General features: G+C 45.3%; 1 protein-coding gene across 1 annotated transcript in view; it reads left to right on the top strand.

Annotated features, from left to right (window-relative positions):
- Positions 1-19,507, top strand: part of LOC309562229 (putative ferric-chelate reductase 1) — a gene marked incomplete at its 5' end in the record, with an annotated part of 130,118 nt that overhangs the window by 60,434 nt on the left and 50,177 nt on the right. The window contains 2 exons of the mRNA XM_082266353.1: positions 3,363-3,464; positions 8,546-8,708. Coding sequence (XP_082122479.1) covers positions 3,363-3,464; positions 8,546-8,708 — 265 coding nt within the window. The remainder of the gene's footprint in view (positions 1-3,362; positions 3,465-8,545; positions 8,709-19,507) is intronic.

Raw genomic sequence — 19,507 nt, forward strand, 5'->3', positions numbered from 1 at the left:
GAAGCATGCAATTGTCCAAAATGTTTTGGTATGCCGACTCCTTAGGAGTTCTTTTCACTGGAACTAAGGTGCCAAGCCCAACCTCTGAAAAGCAACTCCACATCATAATCCCCCCCCCCCCCTCCACCAAATGATTTGGACCAGTGCACAAAGCAAGGTCCATAAAGACCATAAAGACATGGAGCACGTTTGAGGTGGAGGAACTTGACTGGCCTGCAGAGTGTCCTGACCTCAACCCGATAGAACACCTTTGGCGTGTGAGACAGGCCTTCTCGTCCACATCAGTGCCTGACCTCACAAATGGACTTCTGGAAGAAAGATCAAACATTACTATTGACACACTCCTAAACCTTGTGGACAGCCTTCCCAGAAGAGCTGAAGCTGTTATAGCTGCAAAGTGTGGGCCAACTCAATATTGAACCCTATGGACTAAGACTGGGATGCCATTAAAGTTTATGTGCGTGTAAAGGCATCACACACTGTTCTTTGTGAATGGAAAATCAGAGGTAGGGGGTGGAGGCATAGCACTGAAACTGGGGTCTGCCAGTCATTGTTCCAATCCAGCAGAGAGCCAGTAGTGCAGCTCCTGATGTACCTACAAAGGACTATACAGTTAAACATACACCTAGAAAAAAAATATATATAGCTTATGAAAAATAGTATTATTGTTATCATATCGCATACATGTGAAAATCGTAATTTTTGGCAATAAAATTACTTAAACCCTCAGAACATTATATATTTTCTGAAAGTAGAGGCCCTGTAGAATAAAAGTGGGGGGTGTCATGGCGCTCTTCTAATATCCCAAGGTGATACAAGGAATGTGGGTGGATGGGAGGGGGGGGGTTATGGGGCTGCGTGGGGGGTAACAAAGTTTGGTACTGTAGGGAAGCTATAGTCCGCGGCAGCCGGCTGAAGCGTGGAGAAGCCCTGAGAGATGCAAGAAAGGAGAGAGCGGCGCCAGCTTAGTATAGTACAAGTTTATTTAACACTGTTAAAATTGGTGACTCACTGTCCGAGGTTGGGTGAGACCGGTACACAAAGACTGTTAGGGTCATCCATCTTCCTCTTCCAGGATAGTGGTCATAGGAGAAGGTGGTGAGGTTCCAGAGGTATAGCCGAGCCGCTGTGGGGCTGCTAGTTGTCACTGACCGCTGCGGAGCATGCACAACAGGGCTCCGGCTGCCGACTTCTGATCCCTGATGACATCACTTCCTGGCAGGAGAAAAATAGGGGTTGCACGCGTTCAGAGCATCCGTGCTCCTTCGTCAGGCGATCGACTGACGAAGGAGCACGGATGCTGTTGTGCATGCTCCGCAGCGGTCAGTGACAACTAGCAGCCCCACAGCGGCTCGGCTATACCTCTGGAACCTCACCACCTTCTCCTATAAAAGGTGATAGTTGCAAATTTTTATGTCACGTGAATTTGCTCAACTGTTCCCGCTCCAGAAAAGGCTGGAGAGACAGGGAACCACAGGAAGAGGGGGGTGCCACCTGCAGGAGGGGGGGCGGGGGGGAGGCACCGCACTGCCGGCTCTGTGGAGCTGTCGCATCACTTTCAAGCTGGGACCGGCTTGTGGTTATGGTTAAAGGTTCACTCTATGAACGTACTTAGTACGTCTAAGTGCCGATCCACACATATGCAATGTCGTATGTGATTCGCACCGCACTGCTATGCAAACCACATGCGATGTCTGCACGTTGCAAATTCAGCCATACAGATTTTATGGCTGAATACGCATCGCGTTTGGACCAAAGTCGCACAGGACCTTTTTTTTTTTTTTGGTCTGCACCAGAATCGGATTGCATGGGTGTTCACACCGATTCAATCCGATTCATTAACATCAAGAAGGAAGGTCGGGACTGAGAGACATAGACAATCTATCAGAGTAACAAATGCATTTATTGATGTCAGCAATTGTACACATAGTCATAAATCAATAAGATAAAAACTCAAAAGTATTGCATAAAATGATAGGGATTGCTCAGATCCAGTGTTAGTAAAAATTCATTTGCAGATGTTAGAGTGGTTAGATGAAATCACCACGGATAAAACCATGTTGCAACGATGTAAAGTTAATATATTGTGATTGAAACTTCAAAAATCCGACGCGTTTCGTGGACTTATAATGCCACTTCTTCAGGAAGATTGTTGGTTTCATAGGTTGCGATTGATAAGCCTGCTCACACAAGAGGTAGAGACATGGGGCCAGAGGTCTCCCACGGGAGCTGAGGGAACATAAGGCAGCGGGCAACGGCAAGGGCACCACACATCGGGAGATATGGGCTGAGCTAAATAAAGTAAAATGGTGCATGTGAGCAGCAAAGAAAAAATGTATATAGTGATAAGAAATAATGATGTTGCACAGTATACAAACTCGTGCAGTTGTATAAAATATATTATGTAATATATACATAGTGCTGCTTATCAAGTTAGGAAATATACTAATAGAACAGTGGTACCCAAAGGAATAGTAATAAATAGTGAAGTATGAGCCAAAGTGAAAGGTAAGTAACGGGATAGAAAAGGGAGCACCAATCGTGAGGACACACAAGGGGTGAGTTGGAAAGTGTAAACCATTTGAGGAGGTAAGGAAGTGAGAACTAGGGAGGGAGAGGAAAACCAAATCCAATAAGAATATGAAAGAGGGTGAGGAACTAAAAAGTGAAGGATTAGAATAAGTACCAAAGATCACAGCCCAGGTTTCCGATGGGTGAGTCACAAGGCATCGCCTCAACATGGTGTCCCCAGCGTCACGCCAGTGCATACAATGGATCAACATGAGGGTCCGGACCCCAGGCGAGCCGGCCCGCAGGTGATCCGAATGCCCTGAGAGTGGATATATATCGCCGGCGCTTGGCGCCAAAAATGACGTGTTGCGTCGGCGTAATGCGTGGCGCCGATGCGCGGAGGTCACTCCCACCCGATCCCCCACGCCGAGAAAGGCGAAGGGAGAGGGGGAGGGCGTTCATCGGGTATCGCAGCTCCCGGGGAGAACGACAGGCAACCAGTCAGCCATGTCAGAATTGACAGTTTGCACTGCAATATACGAACTTATCTGGGGTAGTAGTTAAACCTGTATTGACACCCCCAACGATTCGCAAATGGCAGTGTGAACTGCCTGCGAGTCGAGTGTGATGCAGTGGATTCGCAGGGCATATGTGTGAACCAGCACTAAAGAGCTAAACTGGATATTATTATTTCTAATAGAAAACACAAGATACATTTTTAAGAGAGACAAATGAATTGGATTCAGTAGAGGACTAGTGGTCACTGTATTTTGTTTGAGACTCTGAACAATTGTTGTGCCTGTATAATCATCACCCTGTGATGTCAGCACTGTTGTGTTTCTGTGTTTCAGGGAAATGATGATATTTACATCTGTGGGATCAATGCTGCGGGTCAGGTTCACATTCAGCATGCGTTCTCTGAAGGAAGAAGTCGTCCCCAGATCCTAAATCTGGTAATTTCTGCTTTTTACATTCCTTTGTCAACAAGCATAGAAAAACATTTCTTTGATGCACAAAATGTCCCAGTTTTCAGATCTGATTACAATTTAAACTCTACTGCTTAAAAAAATTAAAGTAACACTTTGAAAACACATCAGATCTCAATGGGGAAAAAATCTCATGCTGGATATCTATACTGATATGGACTGGGTAATGTGTTAGGAATGAAAGGATGCCACATCGTTTGATGGAAATGAAAGTTATTAACCTACAGAGGGCTGAATTCAAAGACACCCCAAAAATCAAAGTGAAAAAATGATGCAGCAGGTTAGTCCATTTTACTGATATTTTATTGCAGCAACTCAAATGGTACTTAGTAGTCTGTATGGCCCCCATGTGCTTGTATGCATGCCTGACAACGTCGGGGCATGCTCCTAATGAGACGACAGATGGTATCCTGGGGTATTTCCTCCTAGATCTGGACCAGGGCATCACTGAGCCCCTATACCAGTGATGGCGAACCTTGGCACCCCAGATGTTTTGGAACTACATTTCCCATGATGCTCAACTACACTGCAGTGTGCATGAGCATCATGGGAAATGTAGTTTCAAAACATCTGGGGTGCCGTCTCGGCGGCAGGCTATCCTCGGTGTTCCCCTTGTCGAGAGGTACGCGGCAGGGCTGCCCTCTATCTCCGGCCTTATTTGCTATCGCCATGGAGCCGTTGGCGGAGGCGCTCCGCGTCTCCCCCCACATTCAGGGCTTACGGGTGGCGTGGCTGGAGGAGCGGGTGGCCCTGTACGCGGACGACCTTCTGCTGTTTCTGGGCGATGCTGGTCCCTCTCTGGGGGGAGCCCTGCGGGTGTTGAATTCCTTTGCAGTTGTATCGGGCCTGAGGGTGAACTGGTCCAAGTCACAGCTCTTGGCCATTGACCCTGGGGCAAAGGCTGGGGCCCCCCGGGATTTGCCCTTGCAGTGGGTGGAGACATTCACCTACCTCGGGGTGCGGGTGTCTCGGGACCCGATGGACTTCATTGCTCTCAACCTAGACCCGGTGGTACTGAGCCTTAGGGCCAGACTAAGGGCATGGGAGCGTCTTCCCCTTTCCCTCTTGGGTAGGATCAACCTTGTAAAGATGAAGGTTCTCCCTAAACTTACCTACTTGTTTCGCCATTCCCCTTGCTGGATTCCGAGGTCCTTTTTTTGTCAACTTAACAAATTGTTTTCTGGCTTTCTTTGGGGCGCTAGTCCTCCCCGGTACAAGTTTGCTACACTTATGCGCCCTCTGTCACAGGGGGGACTGGCGTTCCTCGATTGCCACAAATATTTCCTGGCATCTCAGTTGGTCACCGCAGGATGGTGGCTGAGCCCGGAGGCGTCTAATTCCGCTGTTGTGGTGGAGGCCGCGGTGCTGGGATCGGTGGAGGCCTTGACTCATCTGCTCTTCAGGGGTCCTCGGGCCCCTCACAGTCTCACTACCTCCATGGAAACGACACTCCGGGCCTGGCGGCAGGGGTTGTTGTTGGAGGCTTATCCGGACACCACTGTCTCCCCCAGCGCCCCCTGTGGCTCAACCCCGCCCTGCCCCACCTGTATGGACTGCCGGACCCGGTTCTCTGGGCTAGACGCGGCATTAAGAAGATCTCGGACCTCACAGGTGATCTCTCCCTTCCCTCCTTTGCGCAGCTGGCTTCGGATCGTAACCTCCCGTCCTCCTACTTTTTCCACTTTTTACAACTGTCTCATGCTTTTGGAGCTCAATTCTCTGGCCCGGACTCCCAGCTGGTGCAGTCAGATCTGGAGAGGGTGCTGCGTCATGATTGCTCTGCGCGAGCGATGTCGGTGCTGCAGGCTCATCTCCTCCGTGTCTCGTCTCCGGAGCTCTCTGGCCTTCACGCACGTTGAGCCCGGGACGTCCCGGACCTGGACTCAGTGGATTGGTTGCACATCTGGGACTCCCCCTTCGCTATTCTGGTCTCTCTCCGGGATCGGTTGGTGCAATACAAGATTGTCCACAGGGCCTACCTTACCCCACATCGCATGAATAGGATACATGCCTCCCACTCCTCGGAGTGTTGGCGTTGTGGCCATGCCCCGGGTGATTTTATGCACATCTTCTGGCAATGTCCTGAACTTCTATCGTACTGGTCTGAGGTGTTTGCGGTGTCCTCTGCTGTCCTGGGGGTCCCGGTTGCCCCGTCTCCTCGACTGGGTCTTCTGGGTCTCCTGGATGACATTGTCCCGAGGGTGGCAGATCGCACTTTACTAGGACTTTTACTCTTCTACGCTAGGAAAAATATTGCCCTCCGCTGGAAACAGAGATCCTCCCCCACGATTCCTCAATGGAGGGCTCTGATAGACGCAGCCATCCCACTGTATCGTGATACATACTACCATAGAGGTTGCCCCAAGAAATATGATAGGGTGTGGACGCGCTGGCTCGAGGAGTCTTCCTCCGCACTGCTGCTCTCACGGCCCATGGGCCCCTAGCTCACGGTCTCTCTGTACGGTCGCCCTGGCGTGGCTGCTGCGATTGGGCGCTTTCTGTGTCCTGACATTTGATTACTGCTGTGTAGTAGCGGTGTTACAGTGTAGATGTTGAAGTATCATGTATAACTATGCTTGCTTACTGTATTGACCCCGCCTGTGGCGGGCAGCTCACCGGTACTTGTTATCCCTACATGTTTCCTTGAAGAGTTTCCCGCACCAAGCTCTGTTCTGTTTTTGTTGTTGTGGTTTTTTTGTGCATAACTCAATAAAAAGATTTTCAAAAAAAAAAAAAAACATCTGGGGTGCCAAGGTTCACCATCACTGCCCTATACAGACTGAGGTTCAACCTGGCATCATCGGATGGACCGAAACATAATGTGACAGAGGTGTTTTGTTGGATTTAGGTCAGGCGAACCTGGGGGCCATTCAATTGTATCAATTCCTCCATTCTCCAGGAACTGGCTGCATACTCTCGCCACATAAGGCTGAGCATTGTCGTACACCAGGAGGAAACCAAGACCCACTGCACCAGCGTAGGGTCTGACAATGGGTCCAAGGATTTCATCCTGATTTCTAATGGAAGTCAGGGTGCCATTGTCTAGCCTGTAGAGATCTGTGTGTTCCTCCATGGATATGCCTTCCCAGACCATCATTGACCCACCACCAAACCAGTCGTGCTGAACGATGTTACAGGCAGCAAAACGTTCGCCGCGGCTTCTCCAGACACTTTAACGTCTGTCACATGTGCTCAGGATGAACCTGCTCTCATTTGTTAAAATCACAGGCCGCCAATGTCAGACCTGCCAATCCTGGTGTTCAAGGGCAAATGCCAATTGAGCTCCACAGTGCCGGGCAGTGAGCACAGCACCCCCTAGAGGACGTCTGGCCCTCAGGCCACTCACATGAAGTCGGTTTCTGATTGTTTGGTCAGAGACATTCACACCATTGGTCTGTTGGAGGTCATTTGGTAGGACTCTGGCAGTGCTCATTCTGTCCCTCCTTGCACAATGGAGCAGATACTGGTCCTGCTGATGGGTTAAGGACCCCGATTCCACCATATTGTGCCCACATCCAACAACCACTTGTAACATGGGGGACCAGTAGCTGTAGATGCGTTTTCAAGTGATTCACGGTAGTTAGGAACTATATTTTAAGGGCCTGGTAACTCATTTTTATTAAAAAGTAAATAAAAAGTCTGTAACATAAAGGTTTCCCATGCAGGGCTTCTTCTCCTGCTAAATACACAAACAGAGAATGCTAGCACACCTGGCTCTTTAGGTTGGTAACCCTGATCATAGGTGCCTCTGTGCAGACCGCTTTACTCTAGCGTCCACAGCTCCGCTCTGCCCTTAGTCCTCAGGCCATTTATTGCCTCTTGCAGATACACACTCTGGCTGCCACCTGCAGCCTCTAACTCCTTGAGAGGATGGGAATCCTCTTGACTCCCATGCACAGGCCTCCTGTCTGTTGGGTGGAGGAGTCTCCAACGGGAGCCCTGAGGTATTCCTAAGCCTCCATTATATGGGCTGTGTACACCTGAGCACACACCCTGCTGGTCCTGCACAAAACCCAAACACAGGGTTTGAGATTCTGTCCCACCCAAACACTATGGAATCTCCCAACTACAGAGCCCCATCCAGGTATACCATAACCTGGAAAGAGCTGCAAAAGCAGTTTTCTCCACTATACATCTACATGCTGTAGTCCTGCACTGAGCCAATGTGCACTCCCTGTTTCCTTTAATACTCCTGCAGTTCCGCACTGGATTACAAGTAGGGTTGCCACCTCATCCCTTTAAACCAGGACACATATTAATTACACAGGTTCTGAGGCTAATATAATGTACATAAGGCACCAAGTGAGTTTAATTGCCACCTTAATCAGCCACAGAACTTGTGTAATTAATGTGTGTCCTGGTTTAAAGGGATGAGGTAGCAACCCTAACTACAAGGCAGTGGGGACAGCATTTATTGACATTCTAGTGGAACATTGTCTTTGCTGTCACCTGTTCTGAGAAAGTGACATAGCAGCAAATTTGTTGAAAGATTAGCTGCTATTTTTGTAAGAGGTAGTGGCGATGGGTTAGAGCTCTTGTCAAGTAATTATTGCTGTGTCTTTGCTACAGAGATCCACTCTTCCTTTTCTGGTAGGCATTGTCATTGGAACTGAGAGTAAAGGGGAACTTTGAGTTGTCACTAGAATAGAAATTGCAGGGAAACTGTCTAAGGGGGGGGGGGGGGGGACACTTCTTTCATTGACAACTGTCTAAGGAGGGATTTTCCATACATTCAAGATTTTTCATTTTCCTTCCTGTTATGTACTGTATGTCAGTGCTACCAAAGGAACACTGCAAGTAAAAAAAAAGTTTTTTTTTTAACTATTTACTGCTCTATCCAAAACAAAACGTACTGTGCTAATTTGGCATTAGATAAACTTTAAGAAAATAAATGATCCATGCACGTGTTGCATTTTCTCTGTGTTTTCTGCTCCTAATAAAGAAAATGTCAGAAATGCTTACTGCAGAATTTCAGTGATGTCAACTTAACGGTGGACTGTTAAGAACTCCACACTGATATATTTTCTGTGATTTGTTCCCTTTGCCAGACTAATGTAGATGCCAGTCTTTTGTCATACAGTGGTGGTGTGATACAATGTGCGTTCTCTTCAAAGAACCAAATCTCAACACAAAGGCCCACAGTGCAATCTCGGTCCAGTAACAGTTCTGATGTTTACTATGTTCTATTTTGCTACGGGTCCTCTCTTAATGGTGAGTATCATTTACATTATAACACACAATTAGGCCAAATTAGGATAGGTTCACACTGCTGCAATAAAATTTTGATCCGACTTTTAGTGCAATTATGTAGCACTACATAAACTAAGGTTTCTATATTCTATAGGGAAAAAACTCACATTGGAATCTCACCAAAGTAGTACAGAAACCTTTTAAAAAATTGCTCTTTGCAGAATCGCATTGCTTTGAATGGACACCAGAGAAAACATAAAACCAATAACACTCACGCAGTACTTGCTGTCCCTCAGCACTCAAATATATCACTTGTTTCTCTTTGGTACTGGCTCTACCGCACAACCTGGTGCGATCTCGGTCCGTGTGCGGGATGACGTCGCATAACTCTGCCCTGATGTGTTTCATCTATCCAACCTCTTCAGCGAGTGCTCCCTGATATACAGGAGAAGGGTGGGACTTTAAATGAGGTTACAAGATTAATTGTACCTCCATCCCTAATTCGGTAGCAAAAGGAGAGGGGTTTGGGACTTTTAATGAGGCGTGTGACCAAATAAGACCATATGACCAAAAAATGTATCAAAATATAAATTTAATTGTATACCATGGATGATAAAATCATGTAACATGGCAAAGACAGTAGGTAGCATCTATATATGGTCCAACGTGACCAAAGCATATTAAAAAAGGACAATGGTAGATACTGAGGTAACAATATAAAATGAGTTGGTTATAAAAAAACAGAAACATTGTGGATCATGGTACAAATTCATAGAGACTGCATCCATAATGCTCTATGCGTTTCGTGTATCAACACTTCTTCAGGAGCTGGTACAATCGATTATCTACAAAGAGATGTGCATGAAAGTAACAATATATCTAAAAATATATATAAGCGCCTAAAATGAGCAATGTCTACCACAATTCATCAATTGCTTACAAATCTGTCTAAGCTGATGCCTCATGGAACTTATGAAGGAGGGTCCTCTGGTGCCATCTGACCCGGGAGCTGAGGGAGCAATGCCGTATGCACGTGTGGTAAAAAGACAGGTGTGCAATATAGAAGCCATTATTCAATTTCCAATAGAGGGATAACAGTCTCCTCAAAGGCCAGTCCAATATTGTTTCTGAGGATATGAAATGAGTCTTATATGATAATACAGTAATGTATATAATATAGTATAATATATTGGCTAGATGGCCAGTATTGAGAGACTGGTAAAATCCCAAATCCAGAAGGAGATACAAGGAAGGGAAAAGGACAAATGCTAATGATTGTATAAGAGCTTGAAAATAATAATGGTGACTGAAGAGTGAGAGAGGTGCAAGAGAATAGATAAGGAAAAGATATGTACCCAGGTGGTGTAGAGAAAAGTTAAAAAGAAGTGCGGTAAAGTGAGTACAAGGTGGAAGCCTAAAAAAGGGGAATAGGAAATACGTGTGGCCTGCAAATAAAGGCAGGTCACTGGGGTGGGAAGGTGGAATGCACAAGAAGTGAGTGATAACCATGAAAGTGAACATTGTGAGTAAACACCAAAATAATTACCAATAGGAGCGAGTGATTCCATGCGAGGGATAAGGAAACAAATATATCCAAGAAAGGTATAAAGTAATGATTCCCCAGATGAGGGGGTAAATATATACCCCCTGCAAATGAAGTTACCTGCCAGTGGGGGCAGGTCATTAAGGTAAAGAAGTGAAATGAAAAAAAGGTGAGTGATGACCATAAGGGTGAATAGAGTGAATTAACACCAAAATAATTACCAATAGAAGCAGATGGTTCCATGCGAGGGATCAGGAAACAAGTATGTCCAAGAAAAGTGCACAGTAGCCGTTCCCCAATTGAGGGGTTAAATATATACCCCCTCAAGACGTGCATCAGGATACTCCCAGCGTGTTTCATCTATCCAACCTCTTCAGGGAGTGCTCCCTGATAAGGAATCCCCTAATGAAACACATATGCATTTCCCAGAAAGAGAGTGGCCTTATGCCAGGGAAGTAATTTAGTGCAAAAAAGGAGGCTACGTCTGCCTGAAGCTCAGCCTGAGATTGCTTGTCCTGTCAGATGCTCTCATTACGGTGCCATCTCTAACGTTGAGGAGATTGCGAGGAAAAGTAGATGGGTATTGTAATTGGAGCATTATCGGAAATTACCATGGGTTTGATAGTGGTTTTCAAAATGTAATCAAGGTGAGCATGAGACACACAAAAAAAAAAAAAAATCAGACATGGAATAGGATAGAAGCACAGAAGAGAAGAAGCTGTAATTCCGACAGTTGTGGTGTTGGAGACGCAAGGCATCAACAAGTTGGGCTTTATGAAGACACTGTTTGAATCTCCTCAGGTACAGGAAGAAGAAATTAGAGGAGCCCTGGGATAAATCTATCAGGGGATCCAGGGCCACCTTTAAATTTACACCCAGAATAATCTTCCCTTCAGCAAAGGGGGAGATATCATCCAAGTAGGTTCCAGGAAGGTACGCTGTGACGCATTTGGTAGGTGCAGATTGTCTACCAATCCTGCCGCACAGTAAGAGATACCTGCCTAGCAAGTCACACAACTGATTCTCAAATTTCCACAGTAGGGATCTGCCCAGTAATAATGGAAACACCTCAGGAGTTGGAATTATTAGTATAACTCTGATATGAGGTAGGAAACCTAAAATCCCTAAGCACTGGATGCTTAGTGGGGGTAAAGTAAAGCATCCTCACCCATTCCTGAAGGACTCGCAACCACGTTTCATGAATGTTCAGTCCTCTAACATTTAGGGATAGTATTTCTACCATGCCTGTGTCGGTAGCAGCAGAGAGAGGGGCCTAATGGAGAAAGGAAGAAAAAAAAGTGAGGTTAATACAAAAGGAGAGGGGATAGGTTAGAAGGGAAGAGAGAGAAAAGAGAAAATAGAAAAGAGGTTGGAGAGAGTGGAAGAATAGAGGAGGAGGAGCTTCAAACGCAAAGTGGAAGCCTGTCTATGAGGGAGAGTTGTAGGGAACTAGACAAAAGGGACTAGAGGTGTCAAGCAACAGGACATCGTCAACCTACCAGGGGAAGAGGAGTATTCACTAATTGAGATTGGTGGCTAACTACGGGTGAGAGCAGAGGCTGTCAGCCAGTCCAATAAAATTCACCAGTTACATTTTCAGAGACTGGGGGATAGAATTAAATGCAGTACACACATTTCATAAATGGATCTTAAAGCCAGAGATTTGCTACTACGGTTCAGCAACTGAAATGAGTATTTAAAATCAGCAAGACAGAGAGGACTAACTCCATCAACCAAGTTTAGGATGTATATACTGCACAGGGGACATGTGCATCATAGGCATGTGAGAGGAGCGTTAAAGGCTCAGGCTATCCACATGTTGTAGGAGTCCCAACGCGTCTGCTGAATAGCCAAGAGAGGCATCAGGTAGCCAGAGAGACTGTAGGACTCTTTAAGAGTGCTCAACTAAACTAGACCAGCAATTTGCGTCCCTAAAGGGAAGCACCATATTGGACATGAAGTTACATAGTTACATAGTAGTTGAGGTTGAATAAAGACATCAATCCATCCAGTTCAACTGTACGTGTGTGTGTGTGTGTGTGTGTGTGTTTATGTGTTTGTGTGTGTGGCCTGCTTATTTCCCATAACCCCGGATGTTGTGATCTGTGAGATGCAAGTCCAAGAGTCGCTTAAAAGTAGCCATACTCCCCGCAGCTGTGTAACGCTCCTGCGTTTTATGTATGATGTGGATTTTCAGCTGCAGAAATATTCCACTTCAGTAGTCATGTAGAGAAACGCTGAGACACCAATCCCAACTCCCAATGACTCATCATGTGTGGATGATCTCAATTCAGCAAGTAAATACACAAACTCAAGATGTTTCCTAGAGTGACTTATGTATATAGTAACACAGTGATGATAGGCTGAAGAGACAGGTTGGGTAGAGATGGTAGATGACAGACACTTGAAAGGAAATGTTCTTGAAAGTAAGATAGTAGCAGATGGGATGCAGATAGGTTTAGCAATCATGTATGGTAGCAGATGACAGAGTAGCAGGTGGACATACAAGAGAGATCAACCCAGTGCAAGAACAGGTGGTAGTAGGCTCAAGAGCTAGCAATCTTAGATAATGCAGATGTAGTAATAGTCCTTAGTATGCAGAGCTAGATAGTGTAAGCTTTGGTATGAAGGTTATAGAGGTTTCCCCTGTGGGGTACTTATCACTAATAGCAATGTAGCAGAGGAGAGGTTCGGCAAGAGCGGATGATCCGGTAGCGGGATACAGGGATCAGCGCAGCGTGGTTCCGACAGCGAGGTATGCTTGCAAGCATGAGAGCTTCAAGACAGGTTTAAAGCAGGTTGAACGAACACATGTGAGTGAGAGCCGGCGATCTAAATAGCCATCCAGTCCGGCGCTCAGTGATGACAGCATCAGTCTTAAAGGTGTATGCGCACCTTACCAAAAGAGAATGGTGGGGCGCATACACTTATGAAAGAGTAATTAGGGTACCCAAAGGTACCAGAACATTACAGTACCCCCCCCCCCCCTTAAGGCCGGCTCCTGAAGTCCTCTGGAGCTGGTTTGTCTGGGTACTTCGCATGAAAATTGCGGATTAATCTAGAGGCATGTATGTCAGAGGTGTTTAGCCAGGTGTCGTCTTGGGGCCCATAGTTCTTCCATCGAACCAAGTACTGAAGTCTTCCTCTGTGGATACGAGAATCCAGAATCTCTTTTATCTCATATTCTTCTCCACCTTCAACTTGTACAGGAGGAGGAGGTGGGATAGTAGGCCTTATTCCTTGGTCAGGAACATGGGGCTTCAGTAGCGACACATGGAAAATGGGATGTATTTTGAGGTCTATTGGCAATGTAAGCTGTACTGCAGCTTTTCCAATAAGTTTCTTGATTGGGAAAGGTCCCAAGAACAGAGGTCCAAGCTTTTTGCTAGGGATTTTCAGTCTTAAATTTTTTGTTGAGAGCCAAACGAGGTCCCCGATAGCGTACTGAGGAGAAGGTCTTCTGCGAAGATCATAGTACTTCTTTTGTTGACTATGAGCGTGTGCAATGGTAGTATTAAGCAAACCCAGCGAGTCCTTTATTTGGGTAAGATAGTCTGAGGCTACTGGGTTATTTGAAGGAAGGATGCGTGGTGGAAGAATAGAGGGATGAAACCCATAGTTCAAGTAGAACGGACTCTGCTTGGTCGTACTGTGGGTTGCGTTGTTGTAGGCAAATTCTGCCAGAGGGAGAAGATCCACCCAATCATCCTGTTGGTAAGAAGTGTAACAACGTAAATATTGCTCGATGCATTGGTTGACTCTTTCAGTCTGTCCGTTGGTCTGCGGATGGTAAGGAGAAGTGAGCTTCCGCTCAATCCGTAGTATGTGACATAGTTCTTGCCAGAACTTGGAAATAAATTGTGATCCACGGTCAGACAGAAGAGTTTTTGGGATACCATGTAACTTAAAGACATGTTTCATCAGGAGTTCTGCTGTTTGTTTGGACGAAGGTAGTCTGCGAATAGCAATGAAATGTGCCATTTTTGTCAGATGGTCCACTGACACTAAGATGGTATTAAATCCTTTGGAAGGAGGTAATTCTACTATAAAGTCCAAGGACACAACTTCCCATGGAGTTTGGGGTATTGGTAGACTGCATAGTAGACCGGATGGTCTCGTAGTGTCAATTTTGGACCTGGCACAGACATTGCATGAAGAGACGAATTTTTGTATAGATGTTTTCATGTCAGGCCACCAGAATTGCCTGGTAATCAGATTAAGAGTCTTTGTCATACCCATATGTCCTGCCATAGGCACATCATGCGATAATTCCAAGATCTTGGTGCGTATGGTAGGTGGTATGTAAAATTTGTCGTTGTAGTAGAGGAAGCCTTCTGCATCAGTATTTAGTTGTGGTGGGGGTGAATCCAAACTTATACCATGCAAAACCTCTTCCTTCAAGGAACGGACAACTCCAATAATGCGTTTGTGAGGTATTATAGGAACGGAAGGGATTTCGAATTAGTTTTCTTCAGTTAGTCGTGATAGTGCATCCGCCTTTTTGTTCTTATCTGCAGGTGTGTAGGTCACTAGGAAGTTAAACCTTAGAAAGAATAGTGACCATCGTACCTGTCGGTGAGAGAGAGTTTTGTTAGTCTGAAGATATTGAAGATTTTTATGGTCTGTGTATATAAGTATTGGTAATTGGGTGCCTTCGAGTAGATGTCGCCAATTCTCCAGAGCCAATTTTATAGCAAGCAGTTCCTTTTCACCCACGGGGTAATTTACCTCTGGACTGCTTAAGGATTTAGAAAAAAAGGCGACTGGATGAAGTGGTGAAGTGTGAGTTGGTCGTTGGGAGAGTATTGCTCCTACTGCCATGTTTGACGCATCTACTTCCAGAATGTATTGGAGGGATGGGTCTGGATGGCGTAGTATGGGAGCAGAAGTAAACCTTGTCTTTAACAGGTGAAAAGCTTTATTTGCTTCATCTGACCATTTGAATGGTTTTTTAATGCTAGTGAGCTGTGTGAGGGGTCTCACAATGGCAGAGAAGTTTCTGATGAACTTCCTGTAGAAATTCGAAAATCCAAGGAATCGCTGTAGCGCCTTGCGTGTGGTTGGTGTAGGCCAATCCTGAATGCAGGATATCTTACTCATGTCCATCTTGATTCCTGTTTTGGATATGATGTAGCCTAGAAACAGTACTTCTTCTTTATGAAACAAGCATTTTTTCAGTTTCACATAAAGGTTGTGTGCAAGCAATCTCGATAATACTAGTCTTACATGTCTTATGTGTTCAGACAGGGATCGTGAATATATAAGTATATCGTCCAGATATACCACAACACAGACATCTAGTAAGTCTCTGAAAATATCGTTTATAAATCGTTGAAAAACTGCAGGGGCGTTGCATAGCCCGAATGGCATTACAAGATATTCGAACAATCCGTATCTGGTTCTGAATGCAGTCTTCCACTCGTGTCCATCACGGATTTGAATGAGATTGTATGCTCCTTTCAGGTCCAATTTTGAAAAATAGGTAGCTCCACGCACCTGCTCAATGAGCTCAGGGATAAGCGGTAGAGGATAGCGATCTTTTATTGTAATAGCATTCAATTGCCTATAGTCGATGATAGGCCTGAGACTTGAGTCCTTATTGCGGACAAAAAAGAGTCCTGCTGCTGTGGAAGAAGTGGAAGGTCTAATAAAACCTTTTTTCAAATTCTCATCCAAATAGTCTTTGAGATGGGAAAGTTCATCCTGCGAAAGAGGATAAACATGACCGAACGGCAATTTGCTATTTGGGAGTAGATCAATACTACAATCATAGTCTCGATGGGGAGGTAGTGCTTGAGCATTTTTCTCAAGAAAAACCTCAGAGAGATCCTGATAACATAGTGGTGCAATCTCATCTGTCACCACAGACAGGATCTTCCCGGAAGACAGGAGGTTACACGTACCCTCGCAATAGCAAGAGAGGAAGGCCAGGGTCCGTTCCTTCCAATCTATGGTTGGTTGATGTGTGTGCAACCAGGGAAGTCCCAACACAATGGGAAAGTGGGGTGAAGGTATTAGATCGAAGGTAGTGGTCTCCATATGAGACCCGTTAGTAGTGACTAGGAGTGCCTGTGTCTGATCAGTGATCGGACCAGAGGATAAAGGAACACCGTTAATAAGACTCACTGAGACAGGTTTAAGTTTAGAAATAATAGGAACTTTATTTAAAGCAGCAAAACGTATGTCAATATAATTTCCACAAGATCCTGTGTCAATCATGGCCTTAGTAGTAATCCTGTTCTGGTCCCACTGTAATGTTAAGCAAACAGAAAGGTAAGGGTTAGTAATTGAAGTTGTCAATCCCCGTAGGAGGACATGTGAACACTCACCCTTCTTTTTGTAGACTAGGGGACAGACGTTTATCTTGTGATCCGGGGATGCACAGTACAAGCAGAGATTACCAGATCGTCTTCTGGCTCTTTCCATAGTTGATAGAGGTGGGCGTATGGTTCCTACCTCCATAGGAAAGGGGTCAACGGCCGAAATCCGAGAAGAACTGGATAATGGCATTCCCATTTTCTCAGCCTTTCTTTCTCGTAGTCTTCTATCTATGGTGATACTGAGTTGTATCAATGCATCCAGGGTTTTTGGCAGATCCGCTCGGGCGAGCTCATCTTTAACGGCCTCTGAAAGGGCAAACGCTAAATTGGGTTTTCAGAGATGCATCATTCCATTCTGAATCAAGGGTCCATCTCTTGAATTCTGCGACAAAGTCTTCCACAGGTCTCCTACCTTGTTTCAAGGATCTTAATTGAAGATCGGCAGTACTCTGCCTATTGGGATCATCATATAGGCTAGTGAGTTCTGCTAGGAACAAGGCATAGGAGTTGAGAAGCTGATCGCTTTTCTCAAAAAGAGAGTCTGCCCAGGCCCGAGGATCGCCTGTTAGGTAAGAAATAATAGTACAAACCTTAATGTGATCAGTAAGGTAGGTACGGGGTTTTAGCAAGAAAAGTAACTCACATGCGTTTTTAAATTCACGAAATTTTTTGCGATCGCCTGTAAATACCAAAGGAGGATTTATTTTGGGTTCAGGGGACTGAGCAGTGGTAAGTTGTGTCAGTCTAATTACCTGCTGCGACAGAGCCTGATTGTCTTCTTTTAATTCAGCAAGTGCGTGTATTAACACAGTTACTTGCTGTTTTAATTGTGTCACCTGAGTGGTTATTTCTGCTGAATCCATTTGAGGTTCGTTCAATCTGTAACGCTCCTGCGTTTTATGTATGATGCGGATTTTCAGCTGCAGAAATATTCCACTTCAGTAGTCATGTAGAGAAACGCTGAGACACCAATCCCAACTCCCAATGACTCATCATGTGTGGATGATCTCAATTCAGCAAGTAAATACACACACTCAATAAGATGTTTCCTAGAGTGACTTATGTATATAGTAACACAGTGATGATAGGCTGAAGAGACAGGTTGGGTAGAGATGGTAGATGACAGACACTTGAAAGGAAATGTTCTTGAAAGTAAGATAGTAGCAGATGGGATGCAGATAGGTTTAGCAATCATGTATGGTAGCAGATGACAGAGTAGCAGGTGGACATACAAGAGAGATCAACCCAGTGCAAGAACAGGTGGTAGTAGGCTCAAGAGCTAGCAATCTTAGATAATGCAGATGTAGTAATAGTCCTTAGTATGCAGAGCTAGATAGTGTAAGCTTTAGTATGAAGGTTATAGAGGTTTCCCCTGTGGGGTACTTATCACTAATAGCAATGTAGCAGAGGAGAGGTTCGGCAAGAGCGGATGATCCGGTAGCGGGATACAGGGATCAGCGCAGCGTGGTTCCGACAGCGAGGTATGCTTGCAAGCATGAGAGCTTCAAGACAGGTTTAAAGCAGGTTGAACGAACACATGTGAGTGAGAGCCGGCGATCTAAATAGCCGTCCAGTCCGGCGCTCAGTGATGACAGCATCAGTCTTAAAGGTGTATGCGCACCTTACCAAAAGAGAATGGTGGGGCGCATACACTTATGAAAGAGTAATTAGGGTACCCAAAGGTATCAGAACATTACAAGCTGCCACCAATTGTGAAAGAGTTCCCCATTATTACAGGGAAGAACCCCTTACGCAGCTTAAGGTTAAACCGCCCCTCCTCTAATCTCATTATGTGGCCACGTGTCTTCTTGCACTCCTGGGGACTAAATAGTTTTCTACCTATGCTAGGATCGCCATTGAGGTATTTGTGAATCAATATCATGTCCCCTCTCAGGCGTCTCCTCTCCAAGGAGAATAAATTAAGAGCTTGTAATCGCTCCTCATAATTAAGGTACTCCTCCAATCCCCTTATTAGTTTAGTTGCCCTTCTTTGGACTCTTTCCAGTTCCAGCACATCCTTTCTGAGGATTGTCGACCAGAACTTGACAGAATACTCCAGGTGTGGCCGGACCAGGGTTTTATAAAGTGGTAGGATTATAACTTTATCTCTGGAGTATATCCCCTTCCTTATGCATGCTGCAGCTTGACATTGCATGCTATTACTTAGTCTATCTTCCACTAGAACCCCCAAATCCTTCTCCATTCTGGATTCCCCCAGATTTTCCCCCCCTAGAGCATAATTTGTGTTATTGTTTTTAGCCCACAAGTGTATTACCTTACACTCTACATTAACTCTCATTTGCCACGTAGTTTCCCACTCTGTTATTTTGTTCAGGTCATTCTGTAAGATTTCTATATCTTGATGAGAAGGTATTGCCCAACATATCTTTGTGTTATTCGTGAAAACTGAGATTGAGCTGATTCCGTCCTCTATGTTATTGATGAAAAAAATAAACAAAATTGGTCCCAGGACTGAGCACTGGGGGCCCCAGTTACCACTCCAGACCAGTCTGAGTAGGTGTTATTTATCACCACACTTTGGACATGCCCATGTAACCAGTTTTCTATCCAAGAACAAACCTTGAGGTCGATGCCTGCAGACCTAAGCTTGTAGATTAAGCGTTTGTGGGGAACAGTGTGGAATGCCTTAGCGAAATCCAGATACACCACATCCACAGGTCTAGCCCTATCTAGCTCCCAGCTCACCTCCTCGTAAAATGTTAGCAGATTGGTTTGGCAAGAACATCCTTTTGTGCACCCGTGCTGATTACTGCTGATGATACTGTTGTCCTTAGCAAATTCTTGGATGTAGTCCCTTATCAACCCTTCCAATAATTTACATACAATTGATGTCAGGTCCCTTACCTTCTTTTCAGGGCATTTTTGATTGTACTTCCTCCTTCTCCCCCCTCTGTGGCCGCAGCCACCGACATCACTTCCACCTTTGCATTGCATCC

Source organism: Pelophylax lessonae, assembly GCF_965119305.1.
Source record: "Pelophylax lessonae genome assembly, chromosome: 8".
NCBI classification, from domain to species: domain Eukaryota; kingdom Metazoa; phylum Chordata; class Amphibia; order Anura; family Ranidae; genus Pelophylax; species Pelophylax lessonae.